Source organism: Scatophagus argus, chromosome 18 (assembly GCF_020382885.2).
Source record: "Scatophagus argus isolate fScaArg1 chromosome 18, fScaArg1.pri, whole genome shotgun sequence".
Lineage (NCBI taxonomy): Eukaryota > Metazoa > Chordata > Actinopteri > Scatophagidae > Scatophagus > Scatophagus argus.
In genome coordinates, this window is record NC_058510.1 from 21,252,373 (window position 1) to 21,268,715 (window position 16,343).

The following is a 16,343-nucleotide window of genomic DNA, read 5'->3' on the forward strand; positions in this document are numbered from 1 at the left end:
GTGTGTTTGTGTGTATTTGTCAGTGGACACGAGTTTGTGCGTTTGTAAATGTTTAATCTCATTTTTCAAACACACAGAATTGGAATAGAAAAAATGTTCCTTTGACCTGTCAGTTGCTTGCACACACAAACACACAGGCATATATGTGCATAAATTCAGCCGGTATCTCTTACGTCATCAGATCGTCCCTGTCTGCTGATCTGCCTCTTGTTATTATTCATTGATGTGGGTAATGGTTAGTTCACAAGGACAAACAACACAAACCTGACCATTGGTTAGGAAACATGATATCAGATTTTAGAAGTAGACATTTTAGGTGATTTCTGTAATTGATTATTGTAGATTATAATACATAATGAATATTTAGTTCAATTCCACATGGCAATACAAACGCATTATTCTGTGAGGCATGAAAAGTTCTTCTCAGATAGGGTATTCACCCGTATTCAACACAAATTATACAGGATCTACCACACTTTGAAAGGAAACATCTGTAGTTAAGATGACTGAAAAATTGAGACAAGCATCAACAAAATTTCACAATTTCCACCCCTGTATATGAAACAGAGTTTGATATTACCTTGTGATATAACAGTTCAACACTCCTTTCCTCTGACTTGACCATCTTGTGTTATAGATGCAGAGTTGTGTGATCCTATAAAATCAATGACCAAGTGTTTCAAACAGTGTCTGCTTGAAGGTGTTGCACTTGGTGTTCACGCTAAAGATATGAGAAGAAAAGTGAAAGTGTCAGAATTGACAGAAATAGTTGTGTGGCAAATGATCAAAATGAGCTATACGGAGAAGGTCAAACCCCATCTGTTCCCTCACTTCCACACTGACCAATCAATGTCTGAAAAGAATGCTGGGTTGTTGGCATTGGTTTAAAAAGATATTGTCCACAGCCCACCAATTCAGATGCTGTTCAGCAATCCATGATCAAAGGGACAAACCTTCAGGAAAAAAAATGTTAAACTGTCGACAGATTAAGCCAACAGCAGCTCTATAGGCCTCTTGGTACCCAAAAAATCTGGAGTGTCTTGTTTAAACAACCAACCACCAACTACCACCCTGTGACTCTCAACATCATACTGATGAAGTACTTTGAGAAAATCATTGTCCAGCCAGACCACACCCCTGTAACATTTGAACCAGTACCTATAACTCGGATACTCCTACTTGTTCCAAACAAGCTTACAGCTCCATTCTGACAGATTCTGAAACACCAAACACACAAGTCTTGTCTCTAGCTCCTTGTCATAACATTCAGTTTAGCTGTTGGAATGGGGATGATACAGAAGAGAGGCTGGCTGTGGCTCCAGTCACTTTGCAGAACTCTGCCCAGAACTTTGAGGCAAACTGGTGAGCACAGTCAGAAACCACACCCTGTTGAAGACCATGTAAGCAGGAAACTTTGGACAACATTATTTCCTCCATTTCCTTGGTTGAGTGGAGTTTGGATGAGAGAGACAAAGTGAGCCATCAATTAAAACCTGTCAAATATGAGTATGGCTGTGTTAATTACAGAAGGTGGCAGGTCAGTCTGGGACCAGGGCCTTTGGTATAGGGAGCAGATGGAGGGTCGTGACATGAGGGTCGTTTTCTGAGCACAAACTGGGCAGAGGGAAATGCAGCTCCCTGCCCTGGTCAGTGGAAGGCCACCAGAAATGCTAAAGGCTGAGTGTTCGGTACAACCACAGGGGATAGATGGACGGATGGATGGATAGATAGAGAGATAGATAGATAGATAGACTCTAATGCAGAGAGAGACACGAAAGGCAAGATAGAGTTAAAAACAAAATATGTATAAAATCAAGAGAGTGGACATGCAGAAGAAGGCTGGAAAGTGATGCAAACATGAGGAGGTATAAAGTTAATTTGGGAAGGAGTAAAGGAACATGTATGAGTTGGACTGGCTAAATATTTTAGGAGCAGATGGGTGGGTGTTGATAACAGGTAAGAAAAAGGGAGGGAAAACACACACCTGTGTCTGGATCAGTGGACTTGATGAATAGTTTTAGGGTCCTGGGAATCAATATCACAGAAAACCTGTCATGGTCATGACACATCTCCACCCTGGCAAAGAAATCTCAAAACAACTGTAATTCTTTATCAAACTTGGGGAGGCTAAATTGCTATGCAAACTTCTTGATAACTTTTACAGAGGCACAATAGAATGCATTCTGACAGGTTTGTACATGGACCAGGAGAAGAAGACTCTGCAGAGGGTGATTAAAACTGCCCAGAACCCATATACTAGGTATCATTGATATTGGTGAGGTGAGGTGCCTGCACAAAAGCCAAAGGAAACTAAAAGACACCACCCATCCCAGCTGCCGCCTGTTCACTCGGCTGTCTTTAGGGAAAATATACAGAAGTATCTGCTGCCAAATCACAAGACTATGGGGCAGCTGTTTTCCCCCCGAGCTCATACCCCACAGTCAGATTGTTATACAATCCTGTGCTTTATAAAGACAAATTCCTTTTGTATATTGAACTTACATTAACTTGGTTGCTATGATGCAAGTGCCATGTTCTCTGGTTACTTGTGTAACCTGTTTCTGCTGAGGAACTTAAGTAACATGAGAAAGTAATCTTAGTGATGCATCACAGACACTGTAACCTCATTTTTACTGGAGGGATACCTCAAATATTTCCTCAGAGAACAGGCATAAATTGAATTTAAGCTGATCAGGTATATTAAAACTGATGAACTGTTGAAAATTGTTACTTCATGAAGTTACTGCAGTGGTGTCATTGTCATGTTCAAATGTACTGAAATACTGTGCTGTGGAGAGGACAGTCCTTCTGTTGATGTGGAGCATGAAGACAACAATAGTGTGTTTTATTGAGTGACCAGGGGGAAGCTCGTGCTCCATGAGCTGTCGGGTTTTACCGTTGATTTGTCAATATTCAACCGGCAGGGAAGGTATTCTGAAATAACTGTAATGGATTGTCAGTAAATTGAGATCTTAAAAAATAAATCAGTCAACTGGTTATTTGGCCTACTTAAAATGGTTACATCTTATCTAATAACAAATGTTTTATTGATGAAAGACAAGGAATTTTCAAGAAAATGCCACTTTGTCCTAAAATGTCGCCTCAATTTGGATCACACGAAGTGCATTTTAAAGTGATGGGATTGTGCATGTAATGTACATTTTGCATTCGTGTGTATGTTTCATGAACACAGTATGAACCGTCTGAGCACCTTGCCCAGAGGATTTGGTTCGCTGCCAGCTCTCGAAGTGTTGGACCTCACGTATAACAATCTGAACCAGAACTCCCTGCCTGGAAACTTCTTCTACCTCAGTAAGCAACACACACTAACACACTATAGTTTCAGTTCTCAATCTTTTAACAAATAAGTTTGTCTGATTCTGCCTTCAAAGAGTTTCACTGACTAATTGAGTAGTTGACAACTGCCGTTGCTGCTACTACTTCTACTACTGTTAATATTACCGCTGCCTTTAAGCTACCTGTAAGCCTAGTGTACAGCATATTACTTTTGAGTAGTCTTTCCAGACAGACAGAGGGTCTGTGGATTGATTCTGACCAGTTTGTGAGGCAGTATTATTTTTCAGGCTCAGGGTGATCAGATCACTCTGGTCTCAACCACACAGCCCTCAACACACACACACGCAGACTAACAGACATGCTTTTTTTTTTGCAGCCACTCTTCGGGCTCTCTATCTGAGCGACAATGACTTTGAGGTCGTACCTGTTGACATCGGGAAGCTGACCAAGCTGCAAATTGTAAGTCACTGTCAACAATAAATCAAATCAGTCAGTAATCCAGTACATACATGATTTACCAGGTTTAACAAACAACTGCATAGCATCAACAGTGAGAGAGAAGGAAAATCTCCTGCTGGTTTTTTATTTACAGCTCCAAAAGCAGTGATGAATGACCAGATGACCTGGCTTCAACACTGTAGGCTCAGCAGTCCCATTTTGGTACTAATACAACCAAAGTTCAAACCCAGCGTCAAGGTTAATTTACAACAAAGGGTTGCATGACAAAATGTAAGTTCCTTCATGCTACACAATAATATGTAAAAGAATATGTATGTGGATATATACTATATTTGTAAGTTGCGGAGTCTCACATTTCATTTCTCATTCTGAGAAAAGAAGCTGCTTTTTAGTCTGGTGATAAAGCAACAGTTACTTCTCTGTTGCTTGCAAGACAGCAGCAGGGTGATGTCTTCTGTTATCCTCTGGGCTCTGCCCAGGCACCTTACTCATACCGCTGGTGCTCAGTAGATGGGTAAAAATAAAGTTATCTGTGCTGCTGCAGCTAAACCATGCCGGTTTGTAATGTTTGAAGAAACTTTATGTTGTTGTGTCCCTGATTGGTATTTGACAGAAGATACTGAAAAATAGACTTGTGAATTCAAATGAGTTTATTTGCAAAGAATATATATATAAAACCAACTGGAATTGGTTGGGATGTGACCATGCTGGTGAAATTTAGGAAAACATATCTGAGATCCATCCATCCATTTTCTATATCGCTTATCCGTCAGGGTCGCGGGGGAGCTGGAGCCTATCCCAGCTGACTACGGGCGAGAGGCGGGGTTCACCCTGGACTGGTCGCCAGTCAATCACAGGGCCAACACACAAAGACAGACAACCACACACTCTCACACTCACACCTAGGGGCAATGTAGAGTAGCCAATTAACCTAATGTGCATGTTTTTGGGATTGTGGGAGGAAGCCGGAGTACCCGGAGAAAACCCACGCAGGCACAGGGAGAACATGCAAACTCCACATAGAAGGGCCCAGACCGGGATTATGGTCTGGGATTACGGGACTATGAGGTGACAGTGCTAACCACTGCACCACCGTCCCATCCTATGTCTGAGATCTGTCTCATTAAAAATATCTTTGTTTTGTCCTGTGACTGCTAATGACCTAATAGAGTGTAGTCCATTTTTGAATTAGTATCTGGAGGAATGTTAACAGGGGAAACAAACACGCAGACAGAAAATATTGTGGAAATCTTGACATGAAAAAATGTACATCTGGTAAACATTGTCTGTCAACTTTGACAGTGCTTCCACCAAGCATCATTGACAGAGTCCACCTCCTCTCCTCTTACTGATATCTGCATGAAACATGGTCTGCACATCAGGTGTAATAGCTCGATTAGGAATGTTATGATGGAGTCAGGTCCCTGTAAAGATATGGGCATAGCAGTCTCTGATTGCCGTTGCAGAGTTACCCTCAATCTTATTTCATCCATTTTATTGTCTTATCACTGGACATTAGCCAAGAGTAGGCTGAGAGAGCCCTAGTTCCAAGCTAGGTTAGCTGAGCTCTCTTCCAGACATACTGTTATTGGTGTCATTTCGTCTGGCTGATGCTGTGGGTAGTGATCATTTTCAGATCTACTGCACTGCATCCAGTGCCTGTGCTTTCAGTTCTGATGTTGATGACCATCATAGACAATATGGTCTTTGGTAATAAAAGGTGAAAAAAAAGACAAAAAATGTAGTGAAGTTTACATGAACATCTGGCTGCCGCATTTGCAAGTACCATGTGTGGACAGTGTTCGTACAAGAAAAGCACACATACACACAGAAACACCGTATATTGTGTTATTGTTCATAGTAACCACACAGAGTAGGAAGAAGACAAGGAATCTAAACATTGCGTTAACTGCAACATATACCTTTGTTAGTGGGTGAGTCGCTTAGTTAATTATTTTCCCCCTTTAAGAACCTGTCAAACTAGTAATATATATTGTTTGTTTGTTTAAAAAAAATGCCTTTGTTTGTTCCATTATGTTGCTGTACTGGTATGTTCTTCTGTGTCTAAAGTGAGTATACATGGCAAGATAAGCAGCAGATATTTGTGAACATGCTGTGAAAATGTATTCTTTGTGATTACAGAATTTTAAAAAAAGAAAGAAAGCACAGTCAGTCCTCAAAAGTCCTAAAGATATGCTGATTAGGATTTTGGTAAAATTTACAAACTAATATTCACCTCCAAACTCTACTCACTTGTAGTACTTATTGTGCTCTGCAGTTCATGTTAGAGAGCTAACTAGCTATTCTCCTGCCATTTTGAACACAAATTTGTCTTGCCCTCTTGGTTTAACCAGTGCAATATATTTGCAAGGTCTTGAGAGCAAAACGTTTTCAGAATCTTCATATTTTTTCATAAGCCTTGTGCCAGCCAGTGATTGTGACATCGTGAGAAGATATGATCAATTGTGACCCATGCTCTGTTCAGTTTGTCTCCTGCAAAGTGACTTCCTGTAGCCTGGTCTTGCTGAGGGTCCTGTCTGGGACAGTGGGGTGTCGTTCGGCAATGACATTTTGGTTGCACGTAGAGAAACTGTGTTGTGTGTTTATCTCATCGGCCTTTATGGAAACCACCAGTCAAACTATTTGGAATGACAATAGTTCAGTAGCCTTCGATGGCCGATCAGCCCTTACTCCAGAGCAAATGACTGCGAGAGAAGCATCTTTAATTTTATTTGGATAGCATACCATTGCAGAAAAATGTTACAATACGGGTTAAAACTGGCACAGTCTGTGGTTTGCATTCAACTCACTTATCCTGCTGTCTCCTTGTCACATGATTGTTTCATTGAAAGTTTCATGTTTATGCTGCTATCTGGCATCCTCCTCCCAACTTTTTTTGGGACAGCAACTAAACCATTTGATAGTGGATTGTTAGTGACATGAATACAAACTACAGCTGAAGAAAAATTGAAAAAGTTTGAAGTTTAACGTTTTGTGTGATAATCTAGATGCAGTAGAACAGGTTTCATCTCAGTAATATAATAATAAGTATAATAAGATATAAGACAGGTTGAACATGTTAGTCCATTCTATATCTGGTCAAAGACTTTGTTCTTTCAAAAATGAATGTTGCTGTTGTTTCAGTTTGTCAAATCTTGTCTTCTTCCTGTGTTTTTCCCCCCTTCTGTCCAGCTGAGTCTGAGGGATAATGATCTGATCTCGCTGCCTAAGGAGATAGGGGAGCTGGCTCACCTCAAAGAGCTTCACATCCAGGGCAACAGACTGACTGTCCTGCCCCCTGAACTGGGTACTCACCACAAACTGACATACACACACACATACAGACACAACATTCATTTGGCTGAATGTAAACATGTGAGCTTTAACACTTGAGAAAATGTGCTGTAAGGATAATGTACAATAATAATAATAATTATAAAAAGCATAAGAAATATTTTTATTGTACCCCTGCATTGGTGCTAGCTGTGGCTGGAGGCATTATTTTTCAGTTTGTCTGTCCCTTCATCTGCCCTATTTTTGTTAATGTGATATTTCACATCAGAAAGTCAAAGGCAAACTTCACTGTGACATTATAATGTTCTACACAAACAAATTTCTGGTAATTATTTATTTAGGTTGCAGATGTGTGTGAAGATGCGAGAATTTGTAGCTTCTTTCCAGCAACATCCATATTTGAAGCATTGTAGTTCACCATAAGCTCATTGGTTTTGTTGATACTGAGCTTCAGGTGATTGTCATTGCATTGTCAATGCATCTCACAAATCTCAGGACAAATCAGTCCTCTGTACACCTCTGTAAAAGTAGTCTCTAAGTGGAGAAAGCATGCTTCTCAATTATTCAGTGGAATTATACATATAAATAGAGTGATAACATTTCATCAAGAACTGCACTGTTGAATTTCTTTGAAATTTTCACTCTATTTTTAAATGTGTCTGGACTGACATGTATATGAACTCCCAAGTTGACTGGTGCATGGAGGTGATAACTACAGTTATCACTGTTATTTTTTGTTTTATTTCAAATATTAGAAAATATAAATCCACATCCCTGTCCCTGACATGCTAACATCTCTAATACTGACGACTTCTGACACGTGAGTCTTGTCACCAAATACCAGTGTTACGCCGATCACCTTTGTCTGAGTGTACACCTATGAATCTGAGAAGTAAGGAAACCTTTCCTCTACACTGTTAACTTACCTCATTTAATTTCTTACTGTAAGAGCTTAAGTAACAGTTTCCATGTCCTTATGCTTGTTTCCAGATAAAAAACCCTGTCTTTAGTTTATTACTGCCTACTTATCCACTCAGCATTGTATGTTGAATGAGTAAGCTGGTTGGGCATCTCAAACAGCAACAGTAAGACATGACAAGTGAAAGGGGAGAAACGGGCTTGCCGAGTTCCCCCAATGCGGCACCAGGACAGAGTGTGTGGCTTGTGTCGAGTGTGTAGATGAACCGGACAGGTTATGATTATGGTGGAATTTGAAAGAAAAACCTGTTCTGGGTGGATAAGTTAGAAAGTTACAAAGAATCCAATACAACCAGTGCATTCAGTGCCGGATAGCAAGTGGATAGCATTCAGCATACTTAATATTTTTAATTTTTCCTGATGTAAACCACCTGTGCAGGTATATCACATGCACATTCATGTATATAGCTTATTTTACCTTATTTACTTGTAGTTTATATTTCATCTTTACTTTATATTTTATGTTTACTTTGCTTCTTAAATTGCTTATTTTGTTAAATTGTTCTATTTTTTAGTATTCCTTAACTTTTAATGGCATTCAGTGTGGACAGCAAAGTAAAAATTTCATTGTACAGGGAAACCGGTTTCCTTACTGTGCATATGACAATAAATGCTTTGAATCTTGAATCTTAAGGTTTTGATCAAATCACTTAGGGTCTGTTACAGACAAAGGTCCAGGATTTCTTGTCTGGCTGCAGTAAATAAATCTTGGGCAAAAGTTCTACAAGCTAGACTATGTTCTGTGGTGCGGGTTTGATTATAAACTGAACGACGAACGGTGAGAAGCGTTTGCATCTCAGACTTAACCGTCTTGATAATGTTTTCATTACTGCTAGTGAGATATTGCTATTGCAAATTGCTATCCGGTTTGCCAACCATGATGAGTGCTGTGATTGTCCAGTAATCCTATAAGAGTTAGCGATAGAGTTAGCAGAGCCAAAAGACTAGTCACATCAGCAAATAAATCCCACTAGACAGCAAGTCTAGTTTTGTAATCAGAAACTCGATCATCAATTCGTGATGTCATATAAGACTCATCTTTGTCACTACAATGGGTCAAATAGGTAGAAAAAACATTTTTGATATTATAGCTCACATGTGTCATTACTAAACTTACATCATGCAATAAAGTCTTATTAACATTTCCCTTAATAATGCCGCCTGGAGGTGTGGGGTAAGTCTTATTCCATCACCTCACATTGTCTTGCCCATCTGCGTTTCTCATAGTCAAACGCTTCAATACGCGTCTTGAGCTTTTCAGTTACTGCTGAGCGCATTTTTTTCTAGGCTTTGGATGTTTTCTAAAACAAGTTCACCTTTGGCTAGTATTTTAATATTGTTGCGCCCTCATCTTCCCTCTCGTTTCCCTGTCGTATAGGTGTGTTTTTCAAGATTGTAAGATTTCCCCCCATCGGATTTCTACGGTCTCTGATCTATCACCGGATGTGTCGATCCATTCTACAGTATGTGTCTATATATGATGCAAATAAACTCTCTCTGAATCTCTCCTGAGAACAAAAATAAGTTTTACTCACGAAAACAGCTGGCAAAACAGTACCACCAGTTAAAACCTCATCACATGTCATTCCAGAATGACGTGATCGCTTGCAGCCTCGTTGCAATCCTGCGATATCACCACCTGAAAGGGGAGAAACTAATGGGCTTGTACCGAGTTCCCCCAATGCGGGTTCTGTCTTCTCGGTGCTTGAATGATATTTAGGTGAGATAATTTTAGCCAATCTGACTTCAATTTATAAAATGTCTACGAGGTTGAAACTAACCGTTAACCATTATCAGTACACATATCAGCACACCCCCGAAGAAACAAGTTCTGTCCAACAGAACTAAGTCTGGTTAAATAGTTCAGGGATAGGAGATTTAGGTCTAAAGCTATCCAACAAGCTACAAAACATGGGAAATAGCCCAGGCCCTGGGTTGAGATGTTCAGCGGTCCAGAACTTAGCCTACGCCAGCGATTACAGAACACTCAACCTTTTCTATTTTCCTCAGTGCTTAAGAACGTGATATAGCACCCATTGATACTCACTATAAAGTCTCTATAAACTATAAAGTCTAGAGACTCAAAGAATCTCAGACTCCAGACCTCTACAGGCATTTAGGCCTGTTAGATAAGGTATCTCAGCAAAGCAATACTACAGGTTAACAGTTAACAGGTATTATAACCAAAATAGACATACAATTAACAAAACTATATTCCCAAGGTAATCCTAAAAATTAATCAACCAGTCAGTTGATCAATCAAGCAAGATAATAATCAAGAATACCACATAGCATACCTGAAATAGATAGGGCTACTAATATCTCATAATACACAAGATACATTTCAAATCCAACATTTAATGAAGTCCAGTGGGCCTTCAGTGGGCCTGGCCCAGCAGGAGTTGTTATAGGTCCCTCACAGGGTGACAAATGACCATGTGGTCATAGCCAACTGTGGGGGTTCAGAGACAATTGGGGCAGCCCATAAAATAGCCTTACACAGGTTTAGGTTTGTATTTATTTATAAAGCTCTTAATGGCAATTTGCTATTATGTATTTAGTTTCTAGTGCAAGTGATTGGCCAATGGTCAAAGTCACACATGCGAACCCTAAAGGCCAGGTTAGGCCAGCACTATAACTACTATAAGCTTTATCAAACAGGAAAGTTTTTAGTCTACTCTTAAACATAGAGAGGGTGTCCGCCTCCCGGACTGAAACCGGAAGATGGTCCCATAGTAGAGGAGCTTGATAACTAAAAGCTCTGGTTCCCAATCTACTTTTGAGGACTCTAGGCACCACAAGTAGCCCTGCATTTTGGGAACGCAAAGCTCTGGTGGGATAATAGGGTACTATTAACTCTTTAAGGTAGGATGGTGCATGACCGTTCAGGCCTTTATAAGTGAGGAGGAGAATTTTAAAATCTATCCTCAATTTTACAGGTAGCCAATATAGAGAAGCCAGTACAGGAGAAATATGATCTCTCATGCTGGTTCTTGTCAGTAGTCGTGCTGCAGCTCTCTGGATTAGCTGGAGAGTCTTTATAGATTTTTTGGCGCAGCCTGATAGAAGGGAGTTACAGTAATCCAGTCTAGAGGTAATGAATACATGGACTAATTTTTCTGCATCTTTCTGACTCAGGATGTGCCTAATCTTTGCAATATTGTGGAGGTGAAAGAATGCAGTCTTTGACATATTTGCTATGTGCGAGTTAAAGGACATGTCCTGGTCAAAGATAACTCCTAAATTTCTTACAGTGGATAACTACATAATTTGCATAATTTGTTTCTAAGGTGTTCGGGGCCTAGAACAATAACTTCAGTTTTGTCTGAATTTAGAAGTAGGAAGTTGCTGGTCATCCAGGTTTTTATGTCTTTAAGACATGCCTGAAGCTTGACTAGCTGATTTGTTTCGTCTGGTTTCATTGATAAGTACAATTGTGTGTCATCTGCATAACAATGAAAATGTATGGAGTGTTTCCTAATAATATCACCAATGGGGAGCATATACAGGCTGAATAATATTGACCCAAGGACAGAACCTTTTGGAACTCCATGACTAACTTTTGTGAGTGTGGACGATGTATCATTAACATGAGCAAATTGAAATCGATCTGATAAATAAGACTGAATCCAGCTCAATGCAGTTCCTTTGATGCCAATTAGGTGTTCCAATCTGTGCGGTAATATAGAGTGGTCAATGGTGTCAAATGCAGCACTAAGGTCTAAGAGTACAAGGACAGAGATAAGTAGTAAGTAGTAAAGGACTGGGATACATAGCCTGTTATCAGGGATAGATTGATAATGTCTCATAGACAGGTGCTAAGTAAGGGTAAAGCTTCTTTGAGTAGGTTAGTAGGGGTGGGGTCTAAGAGGCATGTGGTTGGCTGATATAGCTGATGGGGATCAATTGGAGAAAAGCAGTCAAGATGATTATCTGTTTCTACTGTTGGTTCTAAGACACCAGTGTTTGATGTTAGATCAAGGTCAGTAGGTGCTGAATTTTGTCTCTAATGTTTAAAATCTTGTCATTAAAAAGGGTTATAAAGTCATTGCTGCTAAGGGTCACAGGAATACAAGGCTCAATAGCACTATGGCTCTCTGTCAGCCTGGCTACAGTGCTGAAGAGAAACCTGAGATTATGCTTGTTATCCTCAATTAATTTCGAGTAATAGGCTGCTCTGGCAGTCCGTAGGGCCTTCCTATATAATCTAAGGCTGTCTTGCCAGATTGAGTGAGATTCAATAAGTTTGGAGGAACGCCATTTCCTCTCAAGTTTTTGCACATTTTGCTTTAATTTGTGAACCTCTGTATTATACCAGGGTGCAAGTTTCTTTTGCTTTATGAGTTTCTTTTTTAGCAGAGCAACATAGTCGAAAGCCGTCCTTAAAAAGCTTGCAGCACTGTCCACGAAATGGTCGATTTGAGAGGGATTATTGTATTGTGCGTTTTACAGTGCACATTAAACCTTATAGTTAGGGGCGACCACGGCAAGATCTCGGATTTGTCAGACTGTGTTTGTATTATGCAGCTTTGGTGTGAATTTGACCAGGGCAGTTTAACACATGTAACCAGATATTGGTTGTGATCACTTCAATTGTTTGTCTGTCTGCAGGTAATCTGGATCTGACTGGCCCTAAACAGGTGTTTAAAGCAGAGAATAATCCCTGGGTCACTCCCATTGCAGACCAGTTCCAGCTGGGTGTCTCCCATGTTTTTGAATATGTTCGCTCAGAGACCTACAAGTAGTAAGTAATAACATTCACACACACTTATGCATTCCAACAACCAAGTGTGGACTACAACTACAGTTTGCTGTTTGTTTAAACATCTCCACAGCTTTCATTTTAAAGTCATTTATCTCATTATTTCATAGTCATAGTTGTGTCAGATATGCTGTGTCACTCCCACTTCTCAACAGATTTGCTCTCACTTTAATCTCTGCAGTCTGCACTATCCCTTGCAGGTTTGTGTCTTACGCGTGTCTCATCAATGTAACCTAAAGCTTTTATTCACATTTCAAATCTGTTTTTCGACATTGCATGAAATAGTGATGCATGAATTGGCTCTGCATCAATTCATCTGAATCTGCACGAGCACTTAATCATCCACCTGCCATGCCGCCAAATAGATTTTATTCAGTTTAAATTCTATTTCATTTCAGATCAGGACACAGATGGAAGTACATTGTACTTTTATTTTACTGTGGTTTGCCTGCAGCTTCCAAATCACTAAATCTGCTTAATCTCTGTTCATATCATGCTCCAACCATTTTAGATTAAGGTTATGAATGCACCCATAACGCAATAAACAACTATGAGCTCGGCTTTTGCAAACAGTACATTTCCCTGCCTATATGTGCTACAAATTCAGTAGACTTGTAGACAGATTGCACATGTTTCCATCAATAATTGCACAGTGTGTGTGTGTGCACAGCGCTGCAGTGAGTGAAAGAGTTGCCCCCAAACCCTTAAACACAGGCTCCGAACAGGAAGGTGTGTCTTCTGGATTGGGAATAGCAAAAAATGCATCATAGACAAATGTGAGATAAAATGTGCAAGATAACTTTTATGTGACAGTAACAAATAGGGAATCTGTTTTCTTAATTTCTATACTGAGAGTGGAACCGGTAATATTGGAGCTTATTGGTCTTTAATAATTTAGCCTGAGGCCCCATTTAATACTGGGTTTTCATACCCACTTCTAGTGCCAAATCTACATTTGGGTGTGTTACAGCACAGAAATGTGAGTCTAAGCTGAAAAGAAGTGTTGGATGTAGCACTGTGATGCAGAAGGCTGCATTGACAAGAGATGCTGCAAATCCTGTGTGTGAATGCTCCAAACTGCTGCTCTGAGGCATGCTCTGGAACTGATCCCTGCACTTTGTGACTGTGTGTGAGTGAGAGAAAAAGACCATGTCTCGACAATATTCCATTCCATATGAATGTTTACAAACTTGTACAACCATTATTCCAAAAAATGAAAATCCTTTGTGACATATACTGATTTATGAAAAAATGCAAAGGTTATAGTTAATATTTGATTTCATCAACTTAATTGATATTTAGTAAATCAGAATCAGAATCAGAATCAGAATCAGCTTTATTTGCCAAGTATGTGTGACCATACAAGGAATTTGACTCCGGATTTTTCTCTGTCCTGTGCACCATACAAAATACAAAAAAGCAATAATAATAATAAAAAGAAGAATAAAATATTTACAAGAAAAAAAAAAAAAATATATATATATATATATACATGTAGTGCAAACAGTGGAATGAGGTAGTGCAAACAGTGTGATGGTTCACACAATGGCAGGTGGTTTATGGGGAGATCAGGGAGACAGCCTGGGGGAAGAAACTGTTTTTGTGTCTGGTGGTCTTGGCATACAGAGCTCTGTAACGCCTACCAGAGGGAAGCAGATCAAACAAAAATATATGCTTATTTTGAATTTGATGATAGCCACAAGGGCGGCACGGTGGTGCAGTGGTTAGCACTGTCGCCTCATAGCAAGAGGGTTCCAGGTTCGAATCCCGGTCTGGGCCCTTCTATGTGGAGTTTGCATGTTCTCCCTGTGCCTGCGTGGGTTTTCTCCGGGTTCTCCGGCTTCCTCCCGCAATACCAAAAACATGCACATTAGGTTAATTGGCTACTCTAAATTGCCCCTAGGTGTGAGTGTGAGAGTGTGTGGTTGTTTGTCTTTGTGTGTCAGCCCTGCGATTGACTGGCGACCAGTCCAGGGTGAACCCCGCCTCTCGCCCGTAGTCAGCTGGGATAGGCTCCAGCCCCCCCGCGACCCTGACGGATAAGCGGTATAGAAAATGGATGGATGATAGCCACAAGTTGAAACAAGTTGGGACCGGACCAACAAAAGATTGCTGTTGTATAATGTTAAAAAAAAACACCTGTTCGGAACATTACACAGGTAAACATGTTCATGCTTAACAGGTTGTAGCATCATGTTTGGATATGAAATTAGCATACTCAAAATTCTCAGTCGTTCAGAAGCAAGGATAGGGCAAGGTTCAACACTTGAAACAATGATACAATGACGACAAAACAAGGATATTACTACGTGGGCTCTGTGTTATTATGTAAAACTGCTGTCAGTAAACCCCATGCTGGGTATCATTTAAAAAATTACAAATACCAATACTAGTACCTCTGAAGTGACACTGATACCCATAGAATACTTCATTTTTTGCTCATTGTCATCCCCCCAATTATTTTTGCCTTCCATCTCTGATTGCTCTAGAGACTCTTCCTAAAGCATCATGGTATTCACAGTGGATGGCTAACAGCCATGCTAACAACAACGCTACCTGTTTTCAAATGGAAAAATGGATAAATAATTACCAAAGACAGCCAGTACTGGATTTATCATTAAGGATGTATTTTAAAGTCTCTGAAAAGACACTGCAGTTCAAGGCTAGGCTACATAGCTTTAATTTTGTTATCCAGAAAATGATGTTGAAATGATGTTGAATAAAAAATGTTTTTATTTTATTTATTTACACATTATCCCAACCTTTTAGGAATTTGGCTTGTATGAGCACTGTATGGGAGTGAATTTTAATTTTTTTTTTTTTAAATATTGATTTTAGACCACTATCAATGACATCAATAATGATGAATTGCATTATGGTGTGAAGGATGCAGCCTCATGTTAAACAATAGTTTTTTGATCGTTAGATGATCACAGCCCAGTTTTAATCAATAGGGATCTGGATCAATTTGATGGCAAAATTTGGGCCTCAGCCCCTTGGCCCCATTTCATCCTCCTTTATGAAATTTTGTAGGCTTGGTAGGCTTGCAAGACACACAGTCGTGGATCAGCGGTTAGGGTGTCGGACCCGTAACCGGTGGATCGCTGGTTCGATTCCCCGTCCCGGTGTCCATGATTGAGGTACCCTTGAACAAGGTACCTAACCCCCACTGCTCCCCGGGCGCTGCACGCGGTCGCCCACTGCCCCGGGTTTGCTGTGTGTGTGTGCACGTCACTTGGGTGGGTTAAATGCAGAGAACAAATTTCGTTGGAGTGAGTTCCCTCCAATGACAAAATATGTCACTTTAATCTTTAATCTTTTAAAACAAAATGGCTCTTGGAGCAGCACCCTAAGCTTAACAGGGAGTCTGCTATTTTGGCTCTAAAGGCGTGATTTTGGTGTATTTTTTGCCATTTCGACACATTGTTGAACAAACTCCTCCTGGAAATGTCATCCAGTTGGCTTTTGACGTCCCCTCAAAGTTTGATGATATGCCATAAAACAGGAAGTTCCAAGTTCCTGTGCTCACCACATATTTCATCCAACCTGGCTC

The 16,343-nt window shown here is 40.1% G+C and overlaps 1 protein-coding gene across 2 annotated transcripts in view; it reads left to right on the forward strand.

Annotated features, from left to right (window-relative positions):
- The window catches only part of rsu1 (Ras suppressor protein 1), a 53,740-nt gene that overhangs the window by 18,660 nt on the left and 18,737 nt on the right, over positions 1-16,343 (forward strand). For both annotated transcript variants that reach the window (XM_046371037.1, XM_046371038.1), the window contains exons 5-8: positions 3,194-3,312; positions 3,674-3,756; positions 6,949-7,063; positions 12,640-12,772. In XM_046371037.1, the coding sequence (XP_046226993.1) occupies positions 3,194-3,312; positions 3,674-3,756; positions 6,949-7,063; positions 12,640-12,772 (450 nt within the window). The remainder of the gene's footprint in view (positions 1-3,193; positions 3,313-3,673; positions 3,757-6,948; positions 7,064-12,639; positions 12,773-16,343) is intronic.